The sequence below is a fragment of the Heptranchias perlo genome, chromosome 16 (assembly GCF_035084215.1).
Source record: "Heptranchias perlo isolate sHepPer1 chromosome 16, sHepPer1.hap1, whole genome shotgun sequence".
Lineage (NCBI taxonomy): Eukaryota > Metazoa > Chordata > Chondrichthyes > Hexanchiformes > Hexanchidae > Heptranchias > Heptranchias perlo.
The window spans coordinates 7,246,941-7,259,870 of NC_090340.1; the positions used below are offsets into that span (position 1 = coordinate 7,246,941).

General features: G+C 48.0%; 1 protein-coding gene across 1 annotated transcript in view; it reads right to left on the reverse strand.

The window, feature by feature from the left end:
• Positions 1 to 12,930, reverse strand: part of hydin (HYDIN axonemal central pair apparatus protein) — a 1,099,250-nt gene that overhangs the window by 449,621 nt on the left and 636,699 nt on the right. Inside the window, exons 44-45 of the mRNA XM_067997614.1 lie at positions 7,696 to 7,866; positions 6,375 to 6,586 (exon numbers count right to left, since the gene is read on the reverse strand). Coding sequence (XP_067853715.1) covers positions 6,375 to 6,586; positions 7,696 to 7,866 — 383 coding nt within the window. The remainder of the gene's footprint in view (positions 1 to 6,374; positions 6,587 to 7,695; positions 7,867 to 12,930) is intronic.

Consider the following 12,930-nt stretch of genomic DNA (forward strand, 5'->3'; position numbering starts at 1 on the left):
GGCTCTCTATTCCTTCATCTAAGTCATTTATAAATATAACGAAAGCTGAGGCCCTAGTTCAGATCCCTGGGGGACACCACTAGTCACATCTGCCAATTTGAGAACATACCCATTATCCCGACTCTCTGTCTCCTACCTCCGAACCAATTCCCTATCCAAGCCAATAGGTTCTCTCCAATTCAATGCGGTCTCATTTTTTAAAGTCTTTTATGTGGAACCTTGTCAAATGCCTCTGGAAGTCTATATAAATAGCATCCATAGACATGCCCTTATCTACCACGCTGGTTACCTCCTCAAAATATTCAACTAAGTTTGTTAGATACTACTTACTCTTTACAATTCCATGCTGGCTCTCGCTGATCAGTTCATATTTGTAAATATTGGCCAAATTCGAAAAGTGTTATGCAGATTGCTTGGAAGGCTACAGGTAAGAAGGCCTTGAGGTGCTGTGGGAAAGCACTGGAAATACCAGGTGCTGTTTGGTAGCGTTAATCTGTGTAACCATGGGACAGAGAGAGTGGAAAGTTACTGAAAAAGCTTGATTTGAACCAGCAAGAAGGGTATAAAGCCAGCCATTTTATTGAGTTTGAGGGGACAGTCCACGAGGCCAACCAGATGCAGTCGACGAAACTGACCAGATGCAGTCTGCGAGACCGACCAGACAGTCCACAAGACTTAACAGAGACAGTCGACCAGACAGTCCAGAGACCGACCAGAGACAGTGCACGAGAACAAGAGAGAGTCCAGGAGAACAAGGTGCACTCCACGAGAACAAGAGATGGTCCACGAGAACAAGAGATGGTCCACGAGAACAAGAGTTGGTCCACGAGAACAAGAGACGGTCCACGAGAACAACAAGAGACGGACCACGAGAACAAGAGATGGTCCACGAGAACAAGAGATGGTCCACGAGAACAAGAGTTGGTCCACGAGAACAAGAGACGGTCCACGAGAACAAGAGACGGACCACGAGAACAAGAGATGGTCCACGAGAACAAGAGTTGGTCCACGAGAACAAGAGACGGTCCATGAGAACAAGAGACGGACCACGAGAACAACAAGAGTCGGTCCACGAGAACAAGGCGCACTCCACGAGAACAAGAGTTGGTCCACGAGAACAAGAGACGGTCCACGAGAACAAGAGACGGTCCACGAGAACAAGAGACGGACCACGAGAACAAGAAGAGACGTTCCACGAGAACAACAAGAGACGGACCACGAGAACAAGAGACGGTCCACGAGAACAAGAGACGGTCCACGAGGACAAGAGTCGGACCACGAGAACAAGAAGAGACGTTCCACGAGAACAACAAGAGACGTTCCACGAGAACAAGAGATGGTCCACGAGAACAACAAGAGACGGTCCACGAGAACAAGAGACGGTCCACGAGAACAAGAGTCGGTCCACGAGAACAAGAGTCGGTCCACGAGAACAAGAGTCGGTCCAGGAGAACAAGAGATAGTCCACGAGAACAAGAGACGGTCCACGAGAACAACAAGGGACGGTCCACGAGAGCGGGGCATACTCCACGAGAGCGGGGCACACTCCACGAGAGCTGGGCACACTCCACGAGAGCGGGGCACACTCCACGAGAGCGGGGCACACTCCACGAGAGCGGGGCACACTTCACGACAACAGCACACTCCACGACAACAGGGCACACTCCACGAGAACAGAGCACACTCCACGAGAACAGAGCACACTCCATGAGAACAGGGCTCACTCCACGAGAACAGAGCACACTCCACGACAACAGGGCACACTCCACGACAACAGGGCACACTCCACGAGATCAACAAGAGACAGTCCAAGCGAAAAATGCACAGTCCAAAAGACCATAAGAGATAGGAGCAGGAGTAGGCCATTCGGCCCCTCAAGCCTGCCCTGCCATTTAATGGGATCCATGGCAGATCTGATTTTTACCTCAACTCCACTTTCCCGCCCTTTCCCCATATCCTTTGACTCCCTTGCTGATCAAAAATTTGTCTAACTCAGCCTTGAATGTATTCAATGACTCAGCCTCCACAGCTTTTTGGGGTAAAGAATTCCAAAGATTCACGACCCTCTGGGAGAAGAAATTCCTCCTCATTTCCATCTTAAACGGGCAATCCCTTATTCTGAGACTATGACCCCTGGTTTAGATTCCTCCATGAGGGGTAACATCCTCTCAGCATCTACCCTATCGAGTCCCCTCAGAATGTCCTCTCATTCTTCTGAACTCCAATGAGTATAGACCCAACCTGTTCAATCTTTCCTCTTAAGACAACCCTTCCATACCCGGGATCAACCTAGTGAACCTTCTCTGAACTGCCTCCAATGCAAGTATGTCCTTCCTTAAATAAGGGCACCAGAACTGTACGCAGTACTCCAGGTGTGGTCTCACCAGCACCCTGTACAGTTGTAGCATGACTTCCCCGCTTTTATACTCCATCCCCTAGAAATAAAGGCCAATATTCCGTTTGCCTTCCGGATTACCTGCTGCACCAGTATGTTGACTTTTTGTGTTTCATGTACGAGGATAACCAGATCCCTCTGTACCGCAGTCCACAAGAACAGCAAGAGCCAATCTACGAGAACAAGAGGCGGTCCACAAGAACAAAGTACAGTCGACGAGAACAACAAGAACCAGTCCACGAGAACAAGGCACGGTCCACGAGAACAAGGCACGGTCCACGAGAACAAGGCACAGTCCACGAGAACAAGGCACGGTCCACGAGAACAAGGCACGGTCCACGAGAACAAGGCACAGTCCACGAGAGCATGGCACAGTCCATGAGAACAACAAGGCACGGTCCACGAGAACAAGGCACAGTCCATGAGAACAAGGCACGGTCCACGAGAACAACAAGGCACAGTCCACGAGAATAAAGCACAATCCACGAGAACAAGGCACAGTCCACGAGAACAAGGCACGGTCCACGAGAACAAGGCACGGTCCACGAGAACAAGGCACGGTCCACGAGAACAAGGCACGGTCCACGAGAACAACAAGGCACAGTCCACGAGAATAAAGCACAATCCACGAGAACAAGGCACAGTCCATGACAACAACAGGACACAGTCCAAGAGAACAAGGCACAGTCCATGAGAACAACAGGACACAGTCCAAGAGAGCAAAGCACAGTCCACGAGAACAACAGGACACAGTCCAAGAGAACAAGGCACAGTCCATGAGAACAACAGGACACAGTCCAAGAGAGCAAGGCACAGTCCACGAGAACAAGAAGAGACAGTCCACGAGAACAAGGCGCAGTCCACGAGAACAAAGCACAATCCACAGGAACAAGGCGCAGTCCACGAGAACAAGGCACAGTCCACAAGAACAAGAGATGGTCCACGAGAACAAGAGACGGTCCACGAGAACAAGAGACGGACCACGAGAACAAGAGACGGTCCACGAGAACAAGAGACAGTTCACGAGAACAAGGCACAGTCCACGAGAACAAGGCACGGTCCACGAGAACAAGGCACGGTCCACGAGAACAAGGCATAGTCCACGAGAAGAAGGCACAGTCCACGAGAACAAGGCACAGTCCACGAGAAGAAGGCACAGTCCACGAGAAGAAGGCACAGTCCACGAGAACAAGGCACAGTCCACGAGAAGAAGGCACAGTCCACGAGAACAAGGCACAGTCCACGAGAAGAAGGCACAGTCCACGAGAACAAGGCACAGTCCACGGGAACAAGGCGCAGTCCACGAGAACAAGGCACAGTCCACGAGAACAAGGCACGGTCCACGAGAACAAGGCACAGTCCACGAGAAGAAGGCACAGTCCACGAGAACAAGGCACAGTCCACGAGAACAAGGCACGGTCCACGAGAAGAAGGCACAGTCCACGAGAAGAAGGCACAGTCCACGAGAACAAGGCACGGTCCACGAGAACAAGGGACAGTCCACGAGAACAAGGCACAGTCCAGGAGAATAAAGCACAGTCCACGAGAACAAGGCACAGTCCACGAGAGCAAGAGACAGTCCACGAGAGCAAGAGACAGTCCACAAGAACAAGAGACACTCCACGAGAACAAGGCACGGTCCATGAGAACAAGAGACAGTCCACAAGAACAAGAAGAGACACTCCACGAAAACAAGGCACAGTCCATGAGAACAACAAGGCAGAATCTACAAGAACAAGGCACAGTCCACGAGAACAAGAGACAGTCCACGAAAACAAGGCGCAGTCCACGAGAACAAGGCACAGTCCACGAGAACAACAAGGCACAGTCCACGAGAGCATGAGGCAGTCCGCAAGAACAAAGCACAGTCCATGAGAACAAGGGACAGTCCACGAGAACAAGAGACAGTCCACGAGAACAAGAGACAGTCCACGAGAACAAGGCACAGTCCACGAGAACAAGGCACAGTCCACGGGAACAAGGCACGGTCCATGAGAACAAGGCACGGTCCATGAGAACAACAAAGCACAGTCCACGAGAACAAGGCACAGTCCATGAGAACAAGGGACAGTCCACGAGAACAAGAGACAGTCCACGAGAACAAGAGACAGTCCACGAGAACAAGGCACAGTCCACGAGAACAAGGCACAGTCCACGGGAACAAGGCACGGTCCATGAGAACAAGGCATGGTCCATGAGAACAACAAAGCACAGTCCACGAGAACAAGGTACAGTCCATGAGCACAACAGGACACAGTCAATGAGAACAAGGCACAGACACAAGAACAAGAAGAGACAGTCCACGAGAACAAGGCACAGTCCACGAGAACAAAGCACGGTCCACGGGAACAAGGCACAGTCCACGAGAACAAAGCACAGTCCACGGGAACAAAGCACAGTCCATGAGAACAAGGCACAGTCCACGAGAACAACAAAGCACAGTCCACGAGAACAAGGCACAGTCCATGAGAACAACAGGACACAGTTCAAGAGAACAAGGCACAGACACGAGAACAAGAAGAGACAGTCCACGAGAACAAAGCACGGTCCACGAGAATAAAGCACGGTCCACGAGAACAAGAGACAGTCCACGAGAACAAAGCACGGTCCACGAGAACAAGAGACAGTCCACGAGAACAAAGCACGGTCCACGAGAACAAGAGACAGTCCACGAGAACAAAGCACGGTCCACGAGAACAAGAGACAGTCCACGAGAACAAAGGCACGGTGCATGAGAACAAGAGACAGTCCAGGAGACCGACCCGAGACAGTCCAGGAGACCGACCCGAGACAGTCCAGGAGACCGACCCGAGACAGTCCACGAGACCGACCAGAGACAGTCCACGAGACCGACCAGAGACAGTCCACGAGACCGACCAGAGACAGTCCACGAGACCGAACAGAGACAGTCCACGAGACCGAACAGAGACAGTCCACGAGACCGAACAGAGACAGTCCACGAGACCGAACAGAGACAGTCCACGAGACTGACCAGAGACAGTCCACGAGACCGACCCGAGACAGTCCAGGAGACCGACCCGAGACAGTCCACGAGACCGACCCGAGACAGTCCACGAGACCGAACAGAGACAGTCCACGAGACCGACCAGAGACAGTCCACGAGACCGACCAGAGACAGTCCACGAGACCGACCAGAGACAGTCCACGAGATCGAACAGAGACAGTCCACGAGACCGACCAGAGACAGTCCACGAGACCGAACAGAGACAGAACAGAGACAGTCCACGAGACCGAACAGAGACAGTCCACAAGACCGACCCGAGACAGTCCACGAGACCGAACAGAGACAGTCCACGAGACCGACCAGAGACAGTCCACGAGACCGAACAGAGACAGTCCACGAGACCGACCCGAGACAGTCCACGAGACCGAACAGAGACAGTCCACGAGACCGACCCGAGACAGTCCACGAGACCGACCCGAGACAGTCCACGAGACCGACCCGAGACAGTCCACGAGACCGACCAGAGACAGTCCACGAGACCGACCAGAGACAGTCCACGAGACCGACCCGAGACAGTCCACGAGACGGACCAGAGACTGACCAGAGAGTCCATGAGACCGACCAGAGAGAATCCATGAGACTGACCACAGACTGACCAGAGACAGTCCAGAGACTGATCAGAGACAGTCCAGAGACAGTCCAGAAGAAGAAGAAGAAGAACAACTTGCATTTATATAGCGCCTTTAATGTAGTAAAACGTTCCACGCAGAATGTCGATGGATAATTAACCTCTTAGCCTCCCGATGCAGAAGAATTGGCCATATTGAGTTGCGAAATGTATTGTTGACTTATAGGTTGTATGAATCTCTATCTACTTGATGTAGTTTAATATCAATATAACCAATTAATTTGAAAAGATCTTGGTTGATCTCACCTCTGATTACCCTGAAGAGTTAAGAGAGTTAAAACAAATACCTTACACCAACTTCCTTTGTATTGGTGGCTGTACTCTACCTGTGAAGGTAGCATGTCAAACTGCTGTTTCTGCACAGCATGGCTTGTCTTCCCTGTGAGTATGGTGCTTTTACGGAGGGTGTTGCTTGATAAATTTGAAGCTTTGACCTCGGAGGTGGGACTACCCTCAGGTGTATGCTTGCTCGTTCCATCAAGTATTGCGCCTCCAATTCCATGAAGTGACTGTTGCATGATCCCATCAACTTGCGATGCTGAAATGATATATAATCACATTTGAAAGTATAGGATCAGCTCAAAACTTGCATACTACAGACAAATACTGAGCTAATGCCTGTTGCCTATTTTCCAGAAAGAGTATGGCCCCTATTATGGCTCAGTGGAAAGTTTACTATGTTGTGTAGCATTCTACCATGAAAGCTGCAGGTTCAATCCTCATTTGTTCATTGTAACTGGAACATGAGTACATTACTGGCTTTACTTCATTTGTGAGAAAGCCCTGGATCATTTATTAGTTATGTGATCAATTATGTACAACTGCTGACATATTATCCTCGACATAAACAACCCACTACTTAGAGGGACAGGATGGTGCAATGGTCTAAACATTGGCCCTTTATCTCTGAGAGCTGGGTTCCATTGCAGGCTAGACTGATTTGTGTGCTGGCTGTGAGGATTCTATGGAATGAGTTGGGACAATTTCAACCCAGTTCCTAGTGGGGCATGGCTCTATACTACTAAATTGGCAGTGTCACTCAGAAAAGCAAGAGGATGGTCTGAGTGGTAAATGGAAAAATGTCACATTGAGACAATAGACGGCCGAGTTGGGATTGGGGCCTATTGTTGGGATAAAGTAGAGGGAACGTCACTCTGCATTAAACTGCCTGGGTAAGGTTGCCAACACTCCAGGATTGTCCTGGAATCTCTAGGAATTGAACATTAATCTCCAGGACACTGCTGTGAGCAACCTGAGAGAAAAATCATACGGTGTTAAAAATAATATTGTGTACTGTTTTTGTTTTCTTTAAACACTATCATTGATTAGTTCTAAAAATATTGGAGATGGGGGTGGGTGGGAAGGCTGTTTGACTGATAGTCAAGAATCATCCAATCGGGTAATGAGGAGTCTGTTCGCTTTCCAATTGGCTTGTGAATACGGGGCCCTGCGAAGATTGAGAATGGAACTGTCGGATGACCAATGGTGGGAGCATGGGGGCAGGGTAGTGAGAGGTTAAGTGATGAAACCTCCAGGAGTGCATCCAACCAGAGTTGGCAGCCCTAGCCTGGGAGGGCTTGATATTGCCACTGGGTGCCTGAAATGATGAGCAAAAAAAGATATTGTCAAAACTGCGTTATATATTACCATCGTCAGCCTCCCTCAGCATCTGTTCCATAGCAGCCTTGACACACAATTCCCGAGCCTGCATTGCTGCTGCTGTGGTACCACTTGAAACTGCTTCCCGTACAACAGCGTCTATGGTCAAATAGGCAGCTCCATAATACTTTGCCAAGAAGATAGCAGTGTTTGTTTTTCCTGTAACAAAATTGAGAAAGCACCTTACAAGATCACCTTACAGAAGCTGGCAAAAAAATTAGGAGGAGTTTCTATCGAATCAATACTTTCAAAATGTCTATATCTAGTTCCTCAGTGGGTAAGTACACAGATCCAGAAGGGCTAACAATGCCCAGCTTTGATCCTTCATCAGTCCTGAGTCACCTGATCAAAGCTGGAGCAATTCCAATTGTTCTCAGCACCACTAGGTTAGGGAGGAGAAAGATTAGCCAAGGTTCCTGTTCGCTATCCAATGGCTCCAAATGTGAGTGGATAGATGATGGGTGAGCACAGGATTGGACCTAGCTTCAAACCCTTCACAATCAAACAACTTGCCAATATTCACTCTCTAAATTCACACCTGAGGAATGGCCACGTGGAACCATCACACCACAGGCACAGGCACAATGGGCAGAATGGCCTCCTCCTGTGCTGTACCTACTATGATACCACCATCAGGGGAGAAGGGGAACAAAATCCCAAAAACAGATCTTTAAAAAGGGGCTGGTAATGTGAACTGGTAGTGGGAACTCATTATAATGCAAGGTTAGATTATTAAATGGGGCACGTGGTGAATTATCCAGGGCCAACAGCTCTTAAGGGGCTAGTGGTCACCCGTAAATCTACCCTGCTCCTAAAGAAGAGAAATGGCTGCAGCACACATGCACACCATTGTGCAATTTAAGACTACCTCCACCCCTTAGTGACATTCACTGCCAAAGCAGTGAGAGTTGGCTAAAAGAGTGAATGTTGTCTCACCCAAGCACTAAAACTGGCAACAAGCAAGGTAGAAAGCAGTGCTATGGGGAAAGAGCGGTGGAGTGGGACTAATTGGATAGCTCTTTCAAAGAGCCAGCACGGGCACGATGGGCTGAATGGCCTCCTTCTGTGAAATCTGCTGGTCTCATGAGGTAGCAAAAATAACTTCAGCTCTCATTTAGCTTAATTTCATAATATTAGGTTGCAGGGAACTGTAATACCACCTCAGTTCAAACAGATAGTTAGCCCAGACCTGACAGAGGCTGCTTACAAAAGTAGATTGGTAGTTCGGCAAGAGGACTTCATGCAGTCATTTGAGAGTATGTCAAACATACATCCCCAACATGTATGCAGTGTTAAATAATCGTTATTCCAAGCTGTAGACCACCAAGGAGAGTGTGGTCACTCTTAGACCCTCTACAGCATAAGCCCATTTGGTTGGCATTCTAAACTCAGATATAGGTTCCTGGCTTCAATAGGGACATACAACGCAGAACTTCAAAAGGAGCATATAACACAGGACTTCAATAGGGGCATATAATGCAAAGCCTCAACAGGGGCATATAACGCAGGACCTCAACAGGGGCATATAACGCAGGACCTCAACAGGGGCATATAACGCAGGACCTCAACAGGGGCATATAACGCAGGACCTCAACAGGGGCATATAACGCAGGACCTCAACAGGGGCATATAACGCAGGACCTCAACAGGGGCATATAACGCAGGACCTCAACAGGGGCATATAACGCAGGACCTCAACAGGGGCATATAACGCAGGACCTCAACAGGGGCATATAACGCAGGACTTCAATAGGGACATATAACACAGGAGTTCAACAGGGGCATATAATGCAGAGCCTCAACAGGCACATATAATGCAGGGCTTAAATAGGGGCATATAACACAGGGCTTAAACAGGGGCATGTAACACAGGGCTTAAAAGGGACATATAACCCAGGGCTTAAACAACTTCACTGTTGTCCAAGAGGTCTGCTCCCTTACAGACCTCGCGCTAAACTGTATCTATTCAATTGTAGCCAGGGCATCTTCAGCAATGGCTCCTTTTCCTGCCCTCGCACTGCTACTTCCAATGCTCTCCAAGGATCTATTTTCAGCCACCATCCTCTTTCTTGTCAATATGTTGCCCCTTGGCAACATCATCTGCAAACATGGGTCCAGCTTCCAAATGTACACCGACTATCCCGTGCTCTATCTCTCTACCACCTCTCTGAACCCCTTAATGCCTCTGTGTTGTAAATCTTGGATAAGCCACAATATCCTCCAGTAAAATATTGGGAAGACCAAAACCATCACCTTTGGCCCCCACCACAAACTCCGTACCCTAGTCCCCAATTCCAATCCCAACCACTGTATCAGCCTGTGCCAGATTGTTCACCCTTGGCATCCTATTCAACCCCAAATTTAACTTCTGACCCTATATTCTCTCCATCACAAAGACCGCTTACTTCCATCTCTATGACATCGCCTGTCTCCATTCCTGCCTCAGCCGATCTGCTGCTGAATAGTTACAGAGGGGAGAATCTAGAAGGGAGGTGGGGCATGGGAGGAACAAATTAAAACTTCAAAAAGTGTCTAACAAATGGGTGTATCTATAATGCATATAATGATTCTGTCCTATTGATCTTGTGCTCATTTTGCTTTGCTATGGAAATTGGAACCTCCCTCAGAGCGGATCCCACTCTGAAGCTGCTGCAAGTGTGAAGCTACTCCGAGTGTGGATATCTTCAGTGCATTCATTTGTTTTGTACTTATTTGCATTTGTTGAAATCAAAAAATAAAAATTTTTAAAAGTGCCTTTTTTAATTGCTTTGGTAAAATATTTGTTATTCACAAAATGAAAAATTTTTTCTGTGCTCGTTAGACTACCTTCTGTACGGTGAATTTCTTTCCACGGTGCTCGTTGGGCACCCAATAGGTGCAGAGCTGTGCCATGCCTGTCATTACGGAGCAGCACACAATCGTCTTGCCCCAGATCATTTACATAGAATTACATAGAATTTACAACACAAAAGCAGGACATTCGGCCCAACGGGTCCATGCTGGTCTTTATGCTCCACACAAACCTCCTCCCACCCTAAATCATCTAACCCTATTGGCATATCCTTCTATTCCTTTCTCCCTCATGTACTTATCTAGCTTCCCCTTCATCATAGAATCACAGAATGATACAGCACAGAAGGAGGCCAATAGGCCCATCATGCCTGTGCCAGCTACCAGTCAGTCCTACTCCCCTGCTCTTTCCCCACAGCCCTGTAAATTTTCCCCCTTCAAGTATTTATCCAAATCACTTTTGAAAGGGAAACTATTGAATCTGCTTCCACCACCCTTTCAGGCAATGCATTCCAGATCTTAACAACTCGCTGCATAAATTTTTTTTTCCTGTCACCTCTGGTTCTTTTGCCAATCACCTTAAATCTCTGTCCTCTGGTTACTCATCTGCCACTGGAAACAGTTTCTCCTTATTTACTCTATCAAAACACTTAAATGCATCTCTGCTATTCGCCTCAATTACTCCTTGTGGTAACGAGTTCCACATTCTTACCACTCTCTGGGTAAGGAAGTTTCTCCTGAATTCCCTATTGGATTTATTAGTGACTCTCTTATATTTATGGCCCCTAGTTTTCCACTCCCCCACATGTAGAAACATCTCCTCTACGTCTACCCTATCAAACCCCTTCACAATATCAGGTCACCCCTCAACCTTCTCTTCTGTAGAGAAAAGAGCCCCAGTTTGTTCAGTGGAGGCGTGCCCCTCCTCTCCCCCCACTTCCTCATGGCTGTTCCTTGCCCCAGAAATTAGTCAGGAAACAGGAGCAGGGCTGCAGCCTTGAGAAGCCTGGAATTGCGCTCCTGGCCATCGCCATCAGTGCCTTCCGGCTATGCTGGAACGATCATCAGAGGGAGGGAGACAAGGTTTTAAAAAAATTTGGAACTTGCCTCCTTCATCTTTGGCCTGCCCCTGGACCCTCACAGACGCTCCAGTCCAGAGGAACCCAGTGCAGTCCCTCGCATTAGATCTCTTCAGGCACCCTCATGCTAGGAAGCCCAAAGTTCATCACTGCAGGAAGCTGAAGCAGGAGGCTGTGAAGGCCCTTTACCGCCTCTTTAAAATCCTTCTGCTGGACCTGTACCTATGACTGCAGGAGCCACCCGATTCACGTACCTTCGGGAAGCCCCAGGAAATCCCAGCCATACACAAAAGTTGGGGGGCGGGGAAGTGAGAGAACTGATTAATGGTTCTCCACCTCTTTTTCCTCTTTACTGCGCCTGGGGAATGCCAATTACCTAGACACACTGAAGAGCAAAATCTACTTGATGTGTTTTCAGATAGTAGAACTTGGCCCTAAAAATGTGCCCCATTTATTTCCAGAAATGATTTAGAATATTGGAGGCCAGAGATAAATGAATTGTAATGTGTGAAGTGTAATGCTACTTGTATTGAACGTTTAACCCTTTACTGCCATTTTACATGAAGGGGTGAATTAAGAAATGGCAGAAGGCTTTTAGTGTGAATAAATATTAGATAATGTGCTTATGAAACAAGAAACATGAAACGGATGCTAAAGGATGGGATCCTATTTTATGTCCATTAGCAAAAACGGAACAAAAAGGTTTTGGGTGGAATTATTGATCGTTCATTGAAAGTTTCCAGTCAATATGAAGCTGTTAACACGATGAATGAAGCGATAGGATGCATTTCAAAGGCAATTTATTAAAACAGGCTAGCCTAACCTTGCATAGTATCAATATTCCCAGTCAACTAAATGCAAAGTAAAGCTCCCTCTACCCTCCCATTGATTATCCTAATCCGGTGTAGACCATTGTTAAGACCACCGATCTGTATGCCGATCTTCAGAAGGACACTGAGGCACTGGTATGATCTCTGATAAGAGCAAAGTGGATGTCTCTGGGACTTAGACCTCTGTCTGAAAAGGGTATTGTCTGCAGTATATGAATCGGGTAAAGTCAGAAATCAACAATGAGAGGGCGAGCTCCAGGTATGGGAGTTCCAATATGAGAATCTGCCCCAACCTTTACAGAAAAGTGCACTCTTCACAATTTTGATTTTCAGTGAAATTGCAGCTTTTGTCTTTGTTGCAATAAAAGGAAGCAGACTTGAATGTTCAAAATGACACGCTGCATGACAAAATGTGCAACCTTACAAGTCAGAAATTCTTGAGCACAAACCAATACAATGAAACATAAATGAACAAGCTGGTGTCATTGTGGCATTTTCATCCAATCTACAGGGACCACTTTGGA